Source organism: Furipterus horrens, unplaced genomic scaffold (genome assembly GCF_987537825.1).
Source record: "Furipterus horrens unplaced genomic scaffold, mFurHor1.1.pri manual_scaffold_3, whole genome shotgun sequence".
In the NCBI taxonomy this organism is placed as follows: Eukaryota; Metazoa; Chordata; class Mammalia; order Chiroptera; family Furipteridae; genus Furipterus; species Furipterus horrens.
This window is the reverse complement of record NW_028327173.1, coordinates 43,979,263-44,001,016: the sequence shown is the minus strand read 5'-3', so window position 1 is coordinate 44,001,016 and position 21,754 is coordinate 43,979,263. Positions and strand designations below refer to the sequence as shown.

Below are 21,754 nucleotides of genomic sequence, written 5' to 3'. Positions count from 1 at the left end.
ATTTACAGAGAAGATGAGATGCTAAAAAATGGTAGTTTTTTAAAAAGTGATTGCTTTCTTCAGGACCTTAAAGTTCTAAATATTATAGTGTCACTTGAGAGGTAGGTGATGAATACAGATAAAAGTTAGAATGGTAAATTGTAAATATTAGGTTTTATGCCATCAATGAAAATGAGTTCAGTGAGCACAGTTAGGTATAATAGATTGAGATCCTTGCCTTAAAGGAACTTAAAATCTAACTATCCCAAGAGTGGCCTGATGATAAGATTTTACTTATTATTATTTTCTTATTATTAGAAATAAAATATTTCCTTGGGAACTGCAGGTTTAAAATAAGAGTTACCTTGATTTTATCTTGTGTAACTACTTTGAATTTTACTTAAATTTCTAAAAGTCTTTTCAGTTCAGAGCATAAATAAGGTTAGGATTAGAGCTCACATGTGTGTAAGCCAATTTGTTTTGTCAAAGACATGGCTTACACCCTTGCCCTGTGACATACATGCTGTTGATCAAAAGAAGGACTAAATCTATTACCAGTACAGGAAAAGTTGGTCAAAGTCCTTGATAGTTCACTAGATGTAGAACAGCAATATATAAAAACCAGTTGACATTTAATAGATAGTGGGTCTTTCAAATAGCCCTGTGTGTTATTTATTTAACCCTGGTGTGATTTATTGGGGAAGTAAACTGGAAAACTGAGGACACTGACAATTTGTGTCATATGACCTTAATTAGTGGATTTCATTTCGTTCACTTATCCTGTGGGCAGATTTTTACTTAATGAATTAAGGGGATGTTCATAAAACAAAGAGTATTTTAAACTGGTTCTGAGACTAATCCCAAAGCTGTGTTTTTCCCAGGAGATGTAAGGTGAATATTACTCACTTCTTGTGGAATGATGTTTGTGTTGGTCATTATGGATTAATGCTAACCAGTCTTTAAATCAAATGAATTTAGGGATTCTGAATGTCTTATTTCTCTCAGTGTGTAGGAATTTTGATGCCTAATTAGATAGTTTTAATGGCTTCATGTTAAAATCAAATACACACTGTATTCAGCTCTGTACACAAAAATGTAATTTGAATTTTAAGAAAATATAAATTTATTTTGGGAGAATTGGGTGGACACAGGTGCCTCATTATCCTCTAATTGCAGACAGCTGAGTCATTTTAGTTTCTTCATCAGGTTAGTAGATCTTCAGATGATTTGATCTTACCAGTGTTAATATTTGAATTCTTTATATGGAGAAACTCCTAAATGGACTAGATTGGAAAGGGCTATATTGATGGAGTTGTATAAAGTGTTATTTTTGTCATTTTACTTTTTAATTAATTCACAGCATCTTAATTTATAAGATATTTGAGTTATCTAGGCAGTATGACTTCAGTGACAATGCAAAGCTATTAAATGGAGTATCATTTCTGTTGCTAAAATTTAGGTGTTAAAGTACTTATTTATAACTGCATTTTTTTCCTTTGATTTATTTTTAATAGGATGCTACTTAAATATATACAAACAAAAATACATTCCCACTAACAAAATAAAAAATTTATAAAGATATAAAATTTGCCATTTTAACTTTTTTAAAGTATACAGTTCACTGGCATTAATCACATTCAGAATGTTGTACAACTGTCACCACTATCTCTTTCTAAACCTTTTTCATTACCCCCAACAGAAACTCTGTAATAATTAACTAATAACTTCCCACCCTCCTCTCCCCCTAGTTGCTGTTAATCTGTAATATACTTTTTGTGTCTATGAATTTGCCTATTCTAGATATTTTATATATGTGGAATCATGCAGTATTTGTTCTTTTATGTCTGACTTATTTCACTTTGCATAATGTTTTCAAGGTTCATTGATATTGTGGCATATATCAGAACTCTGTTCCTTTCTATGGCTAAATAATATTCCATTGTATACCCTATTCTGTTTATCCATTTTTTTTCTGTTGAAGGACATTTGTTTTCTTTTTCTTCTTCACATTTTGGCTGTTGTGAATAATGCTCCTATGAATATTTGTGTACAGGTATCTGTTTTAAGTCTCTAGTTCTTTGGGTATATACCTGGGAAAAGATAAATTTTTAATAAAGCTAAGAAGAGAATATTTTCATAACCTTAGATGGGTTAAGCCTTGTTAAACAAAATCCCCAAAACATAAATCATACAGAAAAAAAATCATTGAATTTGATTACATTAAATTAAGAAATTATGTTTTAAAAGGATAACATAGACTAAGTCAATAGACTGAGTAAATGTATACTAGCAACAGGAATTGATATGTAGAATAAACAAATAATTTCTGCAAATCAGTAAGGAACTGATAGGGAACCTAAAAGTTAAATGAGCACAGTAAATTAATAGGTGATTCTCAGAATCACCAAAATAACTAATATGTAATTAAAGAGATACTTCTATGCATTTACTCTCCAAAACTCATACTCCTGTCAACAAGGGGACTTGTACAGAGATGTCTGTTATAGCATTGTTTGTGGTAACAGAAAGTTGGAATCAACCCAGGTAGGTACACTAATAGGAGAATGTACGCATCCTCTGTAACACTAGGTAGCAATTATGTGCACTTATGTAGATGTACATACAGCTACCTGAAAATGTCTTAAAATCATAGTGTATTGTGAAAATAGTTTAAAACTGAACAAGATCTGCCCTGGCTGGTGTGGCTCAATGGATTGACCACTGGCCTGTGAACCAAACAGTCGCTGGTTTGATTCCCGGTCAGGGTATGATCAGTTTTTGGCTACAAGTAACCTCAATTTAAATTGCCTTTAATAATAAACTATTATATCATATACTGAGAATCTGGAGTTAAGGTAGTTCTAAGATCTGTTAATTTAAAGCTGACAGACAGAATAAAAGACCCAAATCTATCCTCCCCACCTTCCTTCTTCAATGCCATCTTCAGGTCCTTTGGTTAGCATCACTGTCTTAGCTACTTTACGAGGCAGAACGTTTCCTCCCACACAGATCTTCTTATGGGCGAATAGGCCCCCACTGAGGTGATTGGCCAGGATTTCAGTACCTGCCCAGGCTGAACCAACCTCTGGAAAGAGGATTGGGATTTCCGTGATAGAACTAGTTGTTGAGGAACCAGAGTCACATAGTTTGAGGGGAAAGAAATGCTGTACTAAGATTGCTCATCTAGAGACAAAATTGGATCATGTATTACTAGGTAATAAAATTGTGAACTTTGAGGGTATCTTCTCCCAGGACAGGGGAAACAAAACAAAAATAACCCGTATTTTTCTACATGTTAACTGCTACCTTGACAAGATTGTAAAGCATGTGGATCCTAATCAGTTTTCAGTTAAATAGTTACATTTGCTCAGAGTCAAGTGAGCCTTGGGTGAGCTTACTACAAATGCATATTAAAGAGTCACCCAATCTTATATTTTCCTTATTTCCACTTTCTGAATACTTTTTTTATTTTTAAAACAAGAGTGAGATTGTAAGGGAGATGGCATAAGAAGAAAAAGATAATAGGACAGTCAGTAGGCCCAGTTCCAATCTGTGCACATATCCCAAATCAGGCTATTTGTTACCATTTGATTTGATTTGTATATAGTGCCTGGGGTTTACATTTTGGTTTTTTGTTTGGTTTTGTTTCCCTTAAACAGTCTCAAAACATGTTATTTCTCGTCACCGTTCTTTTCTTTCTTGGGTTAATCCTCAGAGCAGTTTCCTCTGTGACTTTGGCCACTAAAAAAGTTTTAATTTTTACTTAAATTCATAAATAACATTCATAAATGTCAAACCAAATCAATTTATTTAACCTTAGAAAGTAAGTCAAAGTGCATTACAGTACTCAGCATGATATTTAGCATATAAGTGCTATGTGTTATTTGAATATTAACATTTATAGTTCACTAGAATAAGCTCCCTGTTGGCAGAGATTGTGTCCTAAATAGTGTTATGTGTATAATACCTAGCACAGCGTCTGGGATATTATAGGAAATAAAAATTTGTTGAATAGTTTTTAAATTTAAGTTCATTTAAAAAATGAAGAATGCTCTATAGCAGTGTTCATCAGACTCTGGTTATGTAAACCCTAAAAGAATTTTTGAAAAAATTTCTATCCTCTGCACATTTTTAAGTTGACACTTAAGTTTTCCATCATAAAGTTAAATAGTTGCAAAGGATATAATTTTTAGTTTGCAAATATTTCCATATTTAAATAAAACTGTTACATTAATTTTAAAATGTACTTGGCAATATAAATACCATAGCATATCATTCACTTTTAAAAAGTCACTAATGAACTCTTTACTACTATAAATTTTATATTGTTCCTTTTTCCTCAAAATTTTATTTCTATTTTTATTCTATAGAATTTTACCCTAATTTGTAATATATTTTTATGCTTGAAAATCTTCTACTGATTATCTTACTCACTAAAATTAAGAGGTTTTAAATTTTCTGTGATTTCTGTATTTGAGTTGTAATTGTAATTATTAATAATATACAATTGATCAAAATAGCATAAACATGTTACAAATTTGAGCAAATAATTTATAAGCAAAAAAAAAAAAAAAGTGTAATGCAGAGCTTATTTTTGGATTCTTGATTTTAGATTTCCACCAGTCCAGTATTTTGAATTATCTCTGTTTGACAAGTCAGAGGTGTTCATACCTCAAGGCAATGTGCCTTCATAAGATTCAGGATATGCTTTGATGGGAGGTGTTTTTACTGTAGTCAAGTTGGGGGAAAGACCACAGTGAAAAGAAAGTGGGGAGGGGAACTAGCATGATGCCTCCACCGCAGCTGGTATCAGGGGATCCGTTTTACAGAGAGTACATATGGAAGTTAAGAATCTCAAAATCTGTTCCCTTAGAACTGTCTGGGCTCTCATACACCTTGGTTAATCTTTGTGTACCCCTAAGGCTGCAGTTTGAAGATTACTGCTTTAAAGGATAATTTATAAAGATCATGATAACTGTATTGTCAAAATATGATTAAGGAACAAGATGATTGTAATGAGTCGTGTCCCCCCCCTGCCTACTCACATTACCTTATTTCCCACAGGGAGCCTGGCCTGGCCTGGCCAATCATATTAATCCTATTCCCTTGGATACAGTAATTTGTCCAGCAATAGGCACAAACAGCAAGCAGATCAATCAGAGTCCTTCCCTGGAATTGGTATAAAAACACCGAGGAAAGAAAATGTTCTTTCTTTCTATTGGATCTGCTGAGCTGTGGATATGTGAATCTGGAGGTGCTGGCAACCAGTTGGGAGTGCCTCTCTGCAGCAGGAAGGCAAGCAGAGCTCAGCAAAGAGGCAGGGAGACTCAACCAGGGTCCTTCTTCATGGGCGTGGAGTTTCAGCCCTTGAGGCCTTGGTTCCTGCAGCTTATTTGCTGCTCTGAACTGCCCTAGTATCTTTTTCAGCTGCATGAATCACTAAATTATTGTTGTTGTTTTTTTTGTTTTGTTTTTGCTTGAGTTAGTGTGAGTTGTACGATTGGTGCTACTGAAATAATTTTATTAACAACTGACAAAAGTAAACTCAAAGTATTGTGAAAATATCTTTTGTAAAATGAGTAATTTTGAAAATTTTCTTTTCTAGATTGTTGGACCTTCAGACGGAAGCAGTTACATTATAGATTATTATGGAACCAGACTTATAAGACTGAGTATTACTAATGAGACATTTAGAAAAACACAGTTATATCCATAAATATTTATAAAAGAAACAGTAAGTGATATGTTTACATAATCTTAATTATCATATATTTGTGTAAAATTAGGAGAATTTGAAAACCATAGGAAATTGAAGAGATCATTTTGTGTTGTTGTAAACCTCTCGTTTTGCTTCTCAGGACACACAAATCTGCATATGCCTGAAATATCACTCATCTTTTCTAAAGCATTTTCATGAATCTCATTGCTCCTGCCGTTCTCAGTTCAGACTCTTTCTTCACAGTGAATATGGTTAAAGGACAAAGTTCACAGGAAAAAAATAACATCAGAACAAAAAGATATTCTATAGTATTATATGATGGTTATGATGAATGTATGCATTGTAGATAGTTCAATAAAGCATATATTTTCTGCTGTCTCTCTCTCCTATGATCTTTAAACCTTTTTCTATTTTTCTCCTTTTCTAAACCTGAAAGTTGACAGAGTCTCAGCCCTGAACTACTATTAAGTACTTGTTCTAGCCTAAAGTTTGGCTCTGCCAATGAAAATTATTAATTTTCCTCAACTTTCAATAGGTAATACACTTGGAGAAGTCAGAGATACCATTAGTCTTCCTGATTCAACTCTTTGCTTCTCTAGGACTCTGCTACTATAAGGTTTTTATTTCCATGACTGTACATTAGTCTATTCTAATAAGTAATCTTCCAGTAATGCTAGATTTTTCTCCGGAAATCAATTTCCTGGTATAACCATTCTCTGTAATGGGGAAGTCCTACATAACATGGTGGGTGCAGGGCACTTCTTAGGTGATTGTTCACTTTGAACAATCTAGCAGCTTTTAGAGACAGGGCAGAGAGAAGGACGGGCTAGATGTTTTGGCCACAATTATGATCCTTGGGTTTTCAGTTGGCTCTGTCTGAAATAGTGTTTCTAGAGGCCATGAAGGGAATAGATATTTATTTCTATTGATGTTGCAGTGTATAAATAGGATATGAAGTGTAACTTTGCCCTTATGGTAGATTTTTTTCTTTTCTCAGTAAAATTATGGGATATGCTTTATAGAGGGTATTGTTAAGTTTGAACAGTGACAGATCCTGTCAAGATCTGAGGAATTTATTCAACTGATTGTCCAAAAAGTTTTTCAGATCTTTTCTTATAAACTATTAAAGTCTTTGGGTTTAAAATTGAAATGAAGCTTAGAGATCCATCTGCCTCTTCTTATCAGGGAACAACAAACAGAGACTAAGGAATCTGAGACTAAGACAGTCAGTGTAATCAGTGTGGAACTGAATCTCGCATCTAGATCTCTGTGAGTTCCACCGGTTGCGCTCCACCCCCCTTCCCATCTCAGCCCCCACCAACCATATCATTTTGTGTTAAGCATCTTCATTTTGGAAATTATTACTCTTTATGAGAAGGGTTGAGTGGTTTCACATAACTTTATTTTCATATTGTAAATTGTTGTGTCCCATTCAACAGTATATAGATTGTTTTCAAACCATAATGTATAAAAATTAAGCAAATTATTTTAAAAAGTAATTCCATTCTCTATAACCTATTATATAAACATTTAATTGGGATTCCAGACTAAATTTGGAATTTAAAACTCAGAAGGCCTCTTGAAAAGTCAAATCTCTGCATTGTCATTCATATGATTTCTCTACAGTGTATATAGAAGGGCCCCAAGGGTAAGAAAAAATGTTTTCAGTAAGTGAAGCATTACAATGTGTTTATACAGCAACCTCGTTGGACTCTTCTAAAGTATTGTGGTTTAATATATTCTTTCTGTTTTAGGATTGGGCCTTGTTGATTTTAATAGTGAGCTCTCAGTGTGTGGATTTCCAGATTTCCCCTTTTCCTTCTTTACATACCATTTTATGGATTCTATATAATTTTTTTCTTGTTGATAATGTTTTTGTTTTCTTGTTTTAGTTGAAAGCATTTTATTCTGGGGTTTATTTAATAGGACTTTCTTTGAGAGCTGTATAATGATAGTCTTTCTTAGGCTACTATCTCTATGAGATAGATGGCTTACTACCCTTGTATTCTTTAATGTGTTTTCCAAAGGGAAGTTGTCACTTGTCATTTTTCCTTTTGAAAAATAAAAGTATGACTTACTCATATTTTTAAGTGCTTTGTTATTAAACCTTAAGTGTTGAATGTAGCTGTCTTCTGCATTTTGATCCTTCAAAGCAGTTAATCCATGGTGTGAACAAATACCATTTATATTGCCTGGGGTGCAGTCTAGTGTATGACAACTGACCTGGTTTTCTGTAGCTTTCAGATCTGTCTTTGCCTTGATATCCAAGGAGCTAAAGATCATCAGGGAGTCTGAAACCTTGAGGCAACATGGGTACTTCTGGCATTGATTCAGGCCTCTGAAGTGTGAACTTTTTCCTTTTTGCTTTGAGAGTGATGCACTGGCTTTTGAAGGACCAGATGCTGACTCATCTAGCTCAGTGCAGTTACATTTGAAGTTGGATGGACAAGGTGGGAACACTGAACAGATGATTAATGTCTTCCATCTGTTAGCACTGCCAGACAGATGCTGGACAAGTGCCCGAAGTGATGCACCAGCGTCTGAGGAAGCAGCACCTGCATATTAGCACTGGTTTTCCTTACCATGTTGTAGAAAGGTTTTAAGAAGATGGAAATACATGAAATGTTATGTCCCCATAATTCTATTATGTTCTTTCTTTATTAACAGGCATACCAATTTCAAAATTACTGGGGCCAGGCTCCTCAAAAGTAAAAACCATATTTTTTTAATCACTCATTTTGCTCAAAAGTATACTGTATCATCCAGTTAGCTTCATAATATGTTAGTCATTCAGTAAGAGATTCTCCATTTGGGATTAAGTTGGGATTAAGTATTGATACATGAAGTGAATTCGGGTTGACTCCTAATATACATTATGAATGGTCTCTTTGCTTCATTCGTTAATTAAATTACTGAGTGTCTATCATTTAGGAGGCCTGTTGCAGATGTGAGAAGGCAGCAGTGAACAAAACACCAACATCTCTGCTCTTAAGGAACTTATGTTTCTTTGGGGTGTGCTTTTTCACAGTGATGTTTTGGCTGCAGTTAAGCTAGTGTTTCCTAGTACTTTGAAGTTTCTTCAGGATCACCTAATCCCAGATTTTAAAAGTCCTTAAGTTTTCATAGCCTTGTAAGTTCAATTACATAAGAAATACTTGCAGTTAAATCTTGAAAAGTAATGTTGATTCCTGCATAATTGTTACAGATAATAACATGGCCAGGTGGGAAGTCTATTTCAAAGCAGGTGCTTCTCAAAGGAAATATTTATTTGAATACACTGTAGTACTCTGGGTCATTGATAAAATCTAGAAATAAAGTTTCTTCACAACATACTCGTAAACCTTTAGGCTTTATTTTCACTGTAATATTCTAAATTTACATGACAGGAACACTTCATTTTTCCCTGTTGCCTAATATATGCAATTCTTTAACATGTTTTTGTCTTATTATTTATTTATTTTTTATGTGAATGAATTTAATGCATGTGAATGCAAGGGTTTTTGTTTTGTTTTTGTTTGTTATTTTACTTTCATGGAACACTGTTTTATTTGGCCATTTGTTAGTGTATAGGAGCATAAGTTAATGTTAAGATCTCTGTATGAGGTATTTTATATGATAACCCTGCTTTTAAAGCAGTGGCCCAATGTGAGATGGATTAGCTCAGTCATTACTCCTAAACCCTCTAGGGTGGGGGGATAGAATGGATTCTTTTAATTCTACAGAAACAGTGTTTCCATAGACACATTTACAAATGGTACTACTTTAGCCTGAAAGGATTAATACAATTTCCAAAAGTACCTCTTTATGTAGGAAGATTTTTTACCTACACTGTATTAAACTAAAGGTCCTCTTTAAGACTTCAAAGATGCTGTTATGTCTATGGTCAGCGTTTGTTCATGGTACCACTAGGACTATAAAAAATACTAGTTTGGGATTATGTTTTTTGTTTTGTTTTACAATAAAAATCTGTCTTTTTCCCTTATTTTAACCTAGATTCTTAAGACTAAGTTAAGTATATAATAAGACTAATAGGCAACTAGGAAGCTGAAATAGATCTAATAGCAAGAAGGAAAATTAGTTCTTAAAAAGTGCAAGTCTAAGATATTGGTTCCTCTTCCTCAAACACCTTAAATGTAGATACTCCCCGGCGTTCTGGCACCTTCCCGCTCCCTTTCTCTCATAAAATTGCATTCATTTTGCTTTTTTCTATGTATAAAATCCAACTTAATGCAGCTGTTTAGGGAAAACACCAAAAAGTACAATGCAAAAAACAAAACTCATTTCACAGCTCAAAGATAACACCGTTAATCTTTTTATGTATGTCTTAGTACTTTTTCCATGCATGTATATACATTTTTCTTCACAAAAATGATAAATTAAACATATGGTTTTGTAGCCTACTCCTTCACACTGTAAAGATTTTTCTATTTCAATAAATATTTTTTACAAAATTATTTTTAATGCCTGCAGCGTGTTTCATGTCTGTGTCATAATGTATTTGCGTAATTCCTTGTTTGGTATTTAAGTTATCTCAGTCAATGAACAACATGCATTTCTGATTTCTTTTTCTCTAGAATTTCGTTCTTAGCCAAAAAGTGATCACATGTTAAAGTTTTTGATACATATGTACAGTCTCAGTTAACCAGGGTAATGGAGAAAGAATAAAGTCAGCCTAAACCCACGTTCAAACCAAAGCACAGTCAGCTCGCAGATACCTTGTTCAGATGAAGTGCAGATAAGACACTGCAGTGACAGCCGCTGCGCCCTGCTCTGCACTCAGGGCCGGGCCTGATCACGCTGACCACCGCCCCTCACATCCGGGGGTGGAAGGATAAAACTTCGGGAAGAGGCTGGGTGCTGGAGGAAGGGTGCTGGTTAGGAGTAGTGGGGAATGATAGTAACTCTGTTATTTTGCCACAACAGGTCAAATAGTTGACTGAATTATCTAACTGCCCTCCAGGAAGCTTCAAGAAATGAGAGAATAGTTTAAAGGAATAAGTAGGAAAATCATATAGAATGGTGGGTTTTTTGGTGTGTGTTTGTTTTCTTTTTGTTTTTGTTTTTTTTCCTCCCTCGCTCAGAGGGAAAGGGAGGTGGGTAGATTTGGAAAATGGAAAAAGTTACTAATTAGGAATGAATAAAAGAATTCTGAACAGTACTGGATACCCAACTGAGTCCTGGAATAAAGCATTTGTTAGTGAGGTAATCAGCAAGACAAGAGTTACTCATTCCTATATCTTTTTAAATAGAGCCTAGTATTTTAATTCTTAATAAATGTAGCGATGCCTTTAAAGCTAGCCATTGTCTGATGAAGAATTTATTTACTTTCCTAGGAAATAGATATTTTCAAGAAAAATATAAGAAATATTAAGACTTAATCTCTTAAAATTTGAAGATTTCAACTTATTAAAAATTTCTTCTACTGCTCCCCATGTGCAAGATGTTATGCTAAGCTCATTATATATCTTAAATGATAAAATCCTCGTAACATTTCTATAGAGTCTTCCTAACGAGTGAATTTCATTATCCCTATTTTAGAGATAAGTAAATTGAGTCCCATAATGATTGAATGCCAAGGTCATGAAATAAGTGGTGAAGCCAGGATTTAAACCCAAGTCTGTTAACTACTATCTTGTCTGCAATATGGTGGTTACAGCCATCCAATTCTATGAAATACACTGCTAATGATTGTTATTATAAGAGGCTTCTTAATATGTTGTTTAGTGTAAAGATGGAACTATCTGCCTATACTGACTGGGTCTTTTTGATTAACAGGTAGTTTGGTGGTTTAAAAAAACAACATTTTTTTAAACTCAATTTTACATCATGCAAATGCTAAAATGTTTTATGAATGTTAAAATGAGACTATACAGAGCAGTTATTATTGTCAAGAACCCAAAGGTCTTTCTGCTGCCATGGCCTCATCTGACATTTGCAGCACTTTTCCGACCAAAAGTCTGATTAGTTTGTATGACATAGTGAGAGATGCTAGATTGCACCATACCGTTTAGCCTTGCTGAGGTCTGTAGGTGGTGGGATTGCTAGTGATTTTTTTCTTTTTTTTACTTTTATTAACATCTATTTTATGCTGAATTTATTTCCAGGCCATACATTTTTGTTTCTTCGGTTTTTTTCTGGGATATCCTTTTCCTTTGTGCAGCCTCCTCTTCTGGTTTAGGAACAGCCTGCTGTTTTTCAGTAGGATCGTCTCAGTGCGGCAGGGAGAGCTTCTGTGTGGGTGAGTCCGCCCATGAGCTCTGTGAGTTCTGTGCCGCATCTTGGGAGCTTTGTTCACCTGGATGTGCTCGATGACCTGAGAATCTACGTCTAACCCTTGAAATTCAACATTTTAAGTACGTGCAGCAAAAATTCAGCGTTTTGGGGGCCACTGGCCCTGTGTCCAACCCCACTGTTTGGCCTGACTGCACCTACCAACTCCACCATTGTAACAACGGAATACCATACATTACTTTTATAAAGTGACATCCTTCAGAAACTTGCTGGCTTTTCAGATATGCATACCCTTGATGGCATGGGCAACTTCATGAGTATTCTTAAACTGAACACCAAGATTTGAACCCTTTGACCTGCGTGATTTTGTGGGGTTTGCTGGGTCAAGTGAATAGCGAGCCATTTTCAGAAGTCACCTCTGGCTGCTTATGGGAAGAGCGCAGGTGATTTCTATTTAGTTATTCTTTGGGCTTTTGTAAATTTTATAGTTTTCCATGATAAACATACATTATTTGCATACATATATTTGATACAATGATAGTATGGGCAAATTAGAACAAAGAACCCAAGGAAATCTTGTTCCCTTCTACCCTACTCTTTCCTCCTCAGCATATACTTACTCTAATTTCTGATCTGATTCTGACATTTGAAAGAAAAAGTCTGATCTAAAACATGATATCAAAAGTTTGACATCCAAGCAGCACAGTTTGATGGACAATGCGCAGACTTTGGAATCAGGCCCGAGTTTGCATCTTGTTTTTGTTACTTGTTTTATGACTGAGCACATAGTGATTCTGAGACCCCTGTCTTTGTATAAATAGTGGTAAGATCAATCAGGCAATATTGAGAAATTAAGATGACATAGATAGTAGTGACCATTTATTGAACATATCTTAAAGGAATGGAATGAGAGTATTAGGCATTGGTGAGGTCCTTCTGGAATTTGCAAGGATTCCTCAGACTTGGGTTACAGTGTGGTTATACCTTGAATAACATGCCAGTAGACTCACAAGTTCTTTTACAGAGGGAAAGTGAGATATGTTCTTTAGACATTGTTTACCTACATTTTTTAAATCTTCAGTATCATTTCATTAACTGTAGCTACTCTGTAATAAAGGCCAGAACTGTCTCTTTTCTCAAGGAACTCTCTTACTAGCAGCTCACTGCTTTAAGACCCTCCATATGTAAGGGAAGGCTGCAATGATGCAGATTTTGTTTTTGCTGCTTTTTAATCTCAAGTTCTCTGGAGGTGTTTATCTAATAAATTTAGAAATGTTGCTATGAGGCAGCTGATCAGTCTACTTTCAGCCTAAATTAAGGTTAATTGCAGCAATCACTATGCATACAACAGAATGTTGCTTTTAACCTGTCAGTGTTATCAGAATATGCCAAGCACGTGGAGATTAAAACTTGAAAAATGATTAAGGTTAGAGCTATTTGGATTGCTTATGCCAAGAAAAGCATTGTTTTACTAGAACACTTTAGAGAGTGTACAGTGTTTGGAACTTTTAATCATGTGAGCTAAACTTGTATGGGAGTGGGCAAAAGTAGGTTTACAGTTCTTCGTATGGAAAAAGACATGCAGGTTATGGTTATTACAATAGCTTTGTTAACTCAGAAGAATGTCACTCACAACTATAAATCTACTTTTGCCCACCCCTGTGCTATCCCTGACCATCCTTTTGGTGCCTGAAACATAATAGTACTCAAAAGATAGTGCCACTAGCTCTGGGTGGCTCAGTTGGTTGGAGCATTGTCCCATACACGAAAAGGCTGTGGGTTCAATTCCCTGTGAGGGCACATACATAGGTTGTAGGTTCTATCCTCAGTCATGGTGTGCACGGGAGGCAACCAATCGATGTTTCTCTTTTTCCCTTCCTCTCTAAAAATCAATAAACCTATCCTCAGATGAGGATTTAAAAAAAAAAAAAAGTTCCACTAGAATGGGTTAATAGGACTATGAGTTAGTCTGAGATTAAGTAATCTTTTGCTTTGGATAATTTAGAAGTTGACATCCAAACATGATTCCAACCCTAATTATTGTCTACAGAAGATAGGTGAGGAAATGAGCCAATGTTGATTTATTCAAGACCTCGATGGTCCCAGTGCTTAGAAGAGTGCCTGATACAACATAAGAATTTTATAAGCATTAAATTCTTACCTTGGAATGGATGAGTGCTAGAAATGGTTCTTGCAAAAAGACAAGCAAGCAGATTATTCAAAACTAGAAGAAGGAGGTGGTGGGTAGGTGTGGAGGTTACTAAATTACCTAATATGTGTCATATGTACTTTATCTGAATTCATCCTCATAATCACCTTGTAAGGCAGGGGAATAAGCTACCCTTTGAGTGATAAAGGTCTTTCCTGCTATAGGTATAGATTACTAGCCTTTAAGATGTCAATAGGAAGCTTTAGCTAAATATCGTGCGTCTCTGCAGAAACCAGGTAGTTTCTGATTCAGCTTTCTGCTAGCCACCCACCATCCAGTTATACCTGTGGCTACACAGAGTAATACTTAAACTTATGGACTTCAGGGCCAGACAAACCTGTCACTTATTATGGGCAAGCTCTTAGAATCTTAGATTCCTCATCCTTAAAATGGAAATATTATCTTTCTCATATGATGGTTGTAGGAGAAAATTAAAAAATGTGTTTCACAATGTGTGGTACATAATATATATTCGATAAATGATTGTTTTTAAGATTTTTACATATCTCATGTGCTCAGTACTATCATTTATGTATTATCCTTATTTGATACTCAGTGAGATTGAGACTTACACAGATCAAATAACTTGACTATGCTTACACAGCTAGTAAGTGGTGAAGTCAGAGCTTGAAACCAGGCCTGTGATTCCTGAGCCCATTCGATCACTACACTGTACTGTATCCCCATTAAGTCCTGTGTGCATGGACAACTGGCCATAAATCTAACCCACTATTTTATAATTGCCCTATTGGTGTTTTTTATATCAAAATTAGAAAGGCCTAATGACTTACTTTTTGAAAAGAATATTACATTGAATTGTACGTAAAATGCCCAAACTTTAGGTGTAAAACTTGGAGAATATTTACATGTGTATACATCTGGTTAACCACCACCCAATTCAAGATAAAGAACATTTCTAGCACTCCAGAAAGTTCCTTTGTACTCCCTCCTAGACAGTACCCACCTTCATAGATACCTACTCCCCTATGGCTCTTATCACCATAGATTAGTTTTGCCTGTTTTTGAACTGTGTATGAGTGGAATTATGGTATGCTGTCCTTTGTGATTGGCTTCTGGGGAGGAAGGGGAGGGGGCTGTAGGATAAGGTCACCTGGGGCAATGGTGAGCAGCCTAGGTCAGGATTGGCTAAAAAGCTGAATGCCTCTGGAGTGCATGAAATTATGGGCCAGAAGATATAAAATGAAAGGAGGGCAGAGGTGGACTCTTGGACTCTCTTCCTCAAGGACTCCTGGATGGTCATGCTGCAGCTGCCTGTATTTCCCAAAGGATGGTAAATTGGATGGATTTGGGATGGGAGAAGAAATTCCAGGCGCAGCCTAGGATTAGGTGGACCTGGCAGAGGGTGGCAGAGTTATTCTTTGGGTGTTCTAGAGGGGACGGGCTCTGAGGCAGAAGTCTGCCATTCTTCCAGAATTGTGTAGCTTTTGTATCTTATTTTAGTTTGTAAACTAACCCTGTAGAGATAAGATAATTAGGAACTAACGGGGTAATGATAGAACTCAGGTGTTAAGTGACTAATACATGTGGAAATCTGTTATTCCAAAATTGTGCAGCTTTTGAATAAAGACTCCTTTCCTTTATCACCAAACCTTAGCTCTGGAATTTTGGCTAGAGGGTAGTGGCAGGCAGCAGGACTCCACTTGCTGTTCAGTAACACTTTCGCTCATCATTATTATCATGTCATATTATATGACTAGCCCAAAGTATTTATCAACCACACTGTTGTCGGACACTTAGTTTGTTTTCACTTTGGGGCTATTATGAATAGAACTGCCATAAACACTCTTACATGTCTTTTGTGAGACATATATTAAAAATAATGTGCCCTTATTTTTCTTATATATAGGCAGGAGTGGTATCTTTGGATTCCAGTGTAGGCATGTCTTTAACTCTAGTAGATACTAACAATTTTTCTAAACTGGTTAATTGACAACTATCAGCAAAACATGAGAATTCTAGTTCCTTTTCATTCTCACTGACACTTGGCATTGTCAGTCTTTTTTATATTATCTGGCTTCCATTTTTATTTTTATTTTTTATTTGATAGAGAAAGAGATATAGAAACATCAATTTGCTGTTCCACTTATTTATGCACTCATTGGTTGATTCTTCTATGTGCCCTGAGTAGGGATCACCTGCAACCTTTGGCTGATGCTCTAATCAACTGAGCTACCTGGCCACAGCTAGCTGGCTTTCATTTTTAAAGAAGATGGAATGTAGCCATCAGTGTGGCTTAAAGAGGAAAGCCAGATCAATGGGTGGAAGTTAGAGGTTAGTTCCAGTTCAGTATAAAATATCTGTCTTACCATTAGTGGCCCATAAATTAGAATAAGTTCTCTTTCTGTCACCAACAAGACTTAAGCGGAGGCTGGAGGTCCATTTGTTGTGGTCAATTTAGTGGGGATTCTCTGACACCAGGAAGTTTTGTTTATAAGACTTATGTGTGCCCATTCAAACATAATACTATTTTGACTCAGCTTGGACTAGCAAAACTCTTGAGCTGGAAGAAACCTCTAAGTCAGCCTCCTCCTCATTTTATAGACATCATTGGTGCCTAGCCCTGTACTCTTCCCATAATACCCACCACTAACTATCATAGGCATTATTTTTTCCTATAAAAGAGTTTGTATAGTGATTCCTTTGAGAGGTCAGAATGACCTGCTTTGCCTAGCTGATTCCCAGATTAGCCTCCTGTGGAAAGATTAGTTTGTGGTTTCCTAAAGTGAGCTATTTTGTGTTATTTGATTTATTCATTTGTTATTTTGCTCTTGTTCAAACTAAATTCTTATGCATTTTCCCCGACACTGGGCTTTTCCAGAGTGTAAGAATATCTGACCAGAATCTCTTTCAGATTTCCCCATCTCTGTCCATTCACTTGAACTTTAGGAGTATTAACCCCTGCTGCTTTTGATGCTTGCAATAAAACCTGTCATTTGCAGGTCCACCCCCCATCCCGCAAGCTCCCGACCAATACAAATCAGACCTGGAAGGCATTAGCAGCCTCTCTAAGAAACAGTGGTATCTGAAAATGCTCACTATTTACATCTCTAGGGAATGGTCCTTGGAATGATTTAGCCCCAGAAATGTCTGATGAAAAATCAGGCTATTTCTTATTCAGCCTGTATTTGTGAAAGGATCATTGGTCTGCCTACCTTTTCTGCCTAGAGTCTTGGAGTAGGCAGAACAGTCCCCTTTTCCCTTCCAGATGTCCATGGCCTAATCCCCAGAACCTGGAATATGTTACTTCACATGACAATAAGGGCTTTGCATATGTGATTAAACATCTTAAAATGGGATGATTGTCCTGGATTATGTAGGTGGCTCAGTACAATCCCAAGAGTCCTTATAAGGGAAAGAGGGAGGCAGTGGAATCGAAGATCAGATGCATGAAGCAGTGGTCACAGAGAAGAGATATTTGCAGATTCTATGCCAAGGCTTTGAAGGTGGAGGAAAGAGCTATGAGCCAAGGAAGGTAGCGGACTCTAGAAGCTAGAACAACAAGGAAAGATGTTGCCTAGAGCCTCTCGAGGAACACGACCCTGCTGACAACTTGATTACAGCCTAGTAATACCCATTTCAGCTTAATAACCTCTAGAATGGTAAGATTATGGTAACTTGTTACAGCAGCAAGAGGAAACTAATACACTTGTTATGTTCAAAGTGAGTTACAGACAGCATATTGTTAGATCATCTTCTTTTCTCATTCTGTTTAACCTCTTTCAATTGATGTGTTTAGACCATCTGTACCTTAATTGTTGATATATTAGGGCTTAAGTTTGCCATTTTATTACTTGCTCTCTGTTTTTTCTCTCTGATTCTCATTCTCTTCCTCTTTGGACTCCTGGACATTACAAGGACATTTTTTTAAAAAATTGATTTTCCATCTGGGGTGACCAGCAGGTGTTGCTCAGGGATTCTGACACCAGGGCTTGACATGGAGGGTTCCCCAGGCAGGCCAGTGGTGCTACGGAGTGGGTGAGGTTGTCTGGCTTTGCACCTCTGCTGATGGGGGCTCTGCTGCCCCCAGTAGGGAGGTGCACCGGGAGCCTCCCCAAGTAATGGGGCTAATGCTTTCTGAGTCTCTCAGAGTACAGTCAGAGTGGTGGTCATGGTCCTGGAGGTGGCAAGAAGGATGACAAGGACAAGAAAAATATGAACCTCCTGTACCAACCAGAGTGGGGAAAATGATGAAAACAAAGGAACCAGATTCTGCCAGAAAACTGCTACTTAGTGCCAATTATTGAAGTCAGAGATAATGAAAGACTATCTTCTCGTGGAGGAAGGATCCATTAGAAATCGGGGACAATTCTTTTGAATGTATCACCTGCATTCTTTTCTTTAGTGGTTGCCCTTGACAATATGCAGACACAACATTATGTCTACTGGTATTAACATTTTGCCACTTTGAGTGAAGTATGGAAAGCTTACTTCCATTTAGCTCTCTAGCTTTTCCACAGCACCAAGTGGAAACTAAGATCGGCCTCAAGACCTCATTTCACACATGGTTACTCATGGGCTTGGGAGTTAAACTTGCTGGGTTCAGATTCTACCCTCTGCACTTAATGTGCTGTGAGACCTTGAGCAAGATAATTCACCCTGTAAACCTCAGTTTCTGCCTCTATAAATTGGGGATTAAGTAATAATACAAAACATTAAAACGTTTCTGCTTATTTTTCCTCAGAACAAATATGCAACATTTTAAAAATTGTTTTCATTTCAAAAAAAATTAATAGGCTTTTGTTTTTAGAGCAATTTTAGGCCACAGAAGAATTGAGAGGAAGGTACAGATATTTCTCATATACCTCCTGCTCTCACACACGTGTTGCCTCGTTCATAGTTTACATGAGGGTTTACTCTCAGTGTCATACATGCCATGGGTTTGAGCAAATATATAATGACATGCATCCACCATCATAGTATCATACAGACTATTTTCACAGCCCTAAAAACCCTCTGGGTTCCACCTGTTCATCCCTCCCTCCCCAACCCCTAGTAACTACTGATCATATATAGTTTTGCCTTTCCCAGAATGTCATATAGTTGGAATCATACCACATGTAGCCTTTTCACATTGGCTTTTTTCACTTAGTAATATGAATTTAAGGTTCCTCCATGTCTTTCCATGGCTTGGTAGCTTATTTCTTTTTAGAGCTGAGTAATATTGCGTTGTCTGGATGTATCATAGTTTATATAGTTTATACACCTATTCACCTACTGAAGGACATTGTGGGTGTGTCCAGGTTTCGACAATTATGAATAAAGCTGCTATAAACATCATTGTGAAGGGTTTTGTGTGAACAAAAGTTTTCAAAACCTTTGGGTAAACACCAAGGATCATGACTGCTGGACTGTGTGGTAAGGATATATTTAGTTTTGTAAGAAACCATTAAACTGTCTTCCAAAGTTGTGTATCATTTTGCTTTAGTGCCAGCAGTGAATGAGGGTTCCCATTGCTCCACATCCTCACCAGCATTTGGTATTGTCAGAGTTTTGGATTTTGGCCATTGTAATAGGTGTAGTGGTGCCTCATTGTTATAATTTGCATTTCCCTGATGGCCATATGATCTGGAACAGCTTTTAGTATGATTCTTTGCCATCTGTGTAGTGTATCTTTTTTGGTGAGGTATCGGTTAAGGTTTTTGGCTCACTTTTAAATTGGGTTGTTTATTTTCTTATTGTTGAGTTTTAAGAGTTCTTTGAATATTTTGGATAACAGTACTTTATCAGATGTGTCTTATGCAAACACTTTCTCCCAGTCTGTGGCTTGTTTTTTCATCCTCTTGAAAGTGTCTTTCAGGGCAGAAAATTTAAAATGTAATGAAGTACAGCTCATCAATTATTTCTTTCATGGATTGTGCCTTTGGTGTTGTATCTGACAAGTCATTGGCAAATCCAAGGTCATCTAGATTTTCTCCTATGTTATTTTCTAGTTTTATTTATTGATATGAGAGAAAGAGAGACTGATTTTGTTGTTCCACTGTTTATGCGCTCATTGGTTGATTCTTGTATGTGCCCTGACCAGAGAGATTGAACCCACAACCTTGGCACGTTGGGATGATGCTCCAACCAACTGAGCTACCTGTCCAGGGCCTAGGAGTTTTATAGTTTTTTCATTTGACATTTAGCTCTGTGTTGCATTTTGAGTTAATTTTTGTGAAGAGGGTAAGGTCTGTGTCAAGATTCATTTTTTTGAACATGGCTTTCCTGTTGTTCCAGCCCCATTTGTAGAAAACTCATCTTTATTTTAAAACTCATCTTCTCCCTACATTTGATAGATCACCAAGCTTTTAAATTCTACCTGATAAATACTCTGAGATCATTACTTCATCCTCACTGCAATTTCTCCTGTCCTGTGATAAACGCCTGCTGTCTGCCTGGCAGAGTCCCACTTCCCTCTCACTTCACCTTTCCTACTTCCACCAGAATGATCTTTCTGAAAAGCAAATCTGAATATCTCTGTCCTCTGAAAACTCTCCGGAAACTTCCTATTTCATTGAGGATAAATTCAAATCTCTTCCTGGACCAAAAGGCTGATCCTGATTGAGTCCCGCCACCACCAATCACCTCCCTTCTCCCTTCACAGTCCGGATTTGTGGGATGACCCCTTGAGATGATAGGAATATGCCCTGATCCTTCGTATTCTGAGACTTTTGCTCACTGCCACTCCTGTTCTGAAACACTCTGGTCACCCGCTTCTAAGTACATTTACAGGTTTTTGAAGACACGGCGGTAGGTCAGAAGTCTAATCAGGTCTCACTAAGCTAAAATGGGAGTATCCACGGGAATGTGTCCTACTAAATGCTCTAGGGGAGAATCCATTTCCTTGCCTTTTCCAGTTTCTCTTTAAATGGGGTCAGATGCCACTCTTCTTTTCTTCTGTTGTACCCTGTGCTTGTCCTGGCGTGGCACTGGTTATTACCATTGTGATGATTTCTTTTAAAAACAACACTACTATTTCTTAAAGGAATTGATTTTGGCCTTATTGTGATACATCATAAACAAACTAAAATAAAGAGGAGTAATGTAACAGGCATCTGTGCTCTCAGCACTGAGGCTAAATATGTTGATGATTTTCTATATTTGTTTCAGATTTCTCTTTTCTCTCTTGGGAAATTAAAGGTATAACATAACTAAAGCTCCAGCTGTCCCAAACCTTTCTTCACCTTCTATCCCTAAAGGTAAACACTAACCTGAAGTTGGTGTGGAAAAGACTTTTTACTCATCTGTCTCCCTCACTGAACAGTTGGTACCATTGGGGCAGGCAGGGAAGGTGTGCTGTTTTGCTGTGATCTCTCTATTGCCAGGCTTCACACAGGGCTTGTCAATAAATGGCTTTGGAACAGCTGGCTGGATACAGCTAGCCTCGGCTTGATCGCTTTCAACTTGCCACCTTCTGAAGCAGCTCTTCCTGTTTTATTGTTTTTTTTTAAGACCGCTCCTCCTGTCATTCATACTTCCATGGAAATTTGCTCCTTCTCAGAGAAAGGCTGAGATTATTGTGGGAGCAGAAAGAAACAAAGGACAGAACATGAATTTTTGGGATTACACTTAACTGGGTATGTGCCTTTCAGCAATTATTTAATCTCTCTGGATGT

The 21,754-nt window shown here is 36.7% G+C and overlaps 1 protein-coding gene across 3 annotated transcripts in view; it reads left to right on the top strand.

Annotated features, from left to right (window-relative positions):
• TM2D1 (TM2 domain containing 1) overlaps nt 1-10,152 on the top strand; it is a 48,934-nt gene extending 38,782 nt beyond the window's left edge. The window contains exons 6-7 of one of the 3 annotated variants that reach the window (XM_090269548.1): nt 5,585-5,713; nt 7,936-10,152. In XM_090269548.1, coding sequence (XP_090125674.1) covers nt 5,585-5,695 — 111 coding nt within the window. In that variant the 3' untranslated portion in view covers nt 5,696-5,713; nt 7,936-10,152. Of the gene's footprint in view, nt 1-5,584; nt 5,809-5,837 lie in introns of those variants that run through there. The other 2 variants (XM_090269547.1, XM_090269549.1) reach the window with 2 other exon arrangements.
• The last annotated feature ends 11,602 nt before the right edge of the window (nt 10,153-21,754 follow it).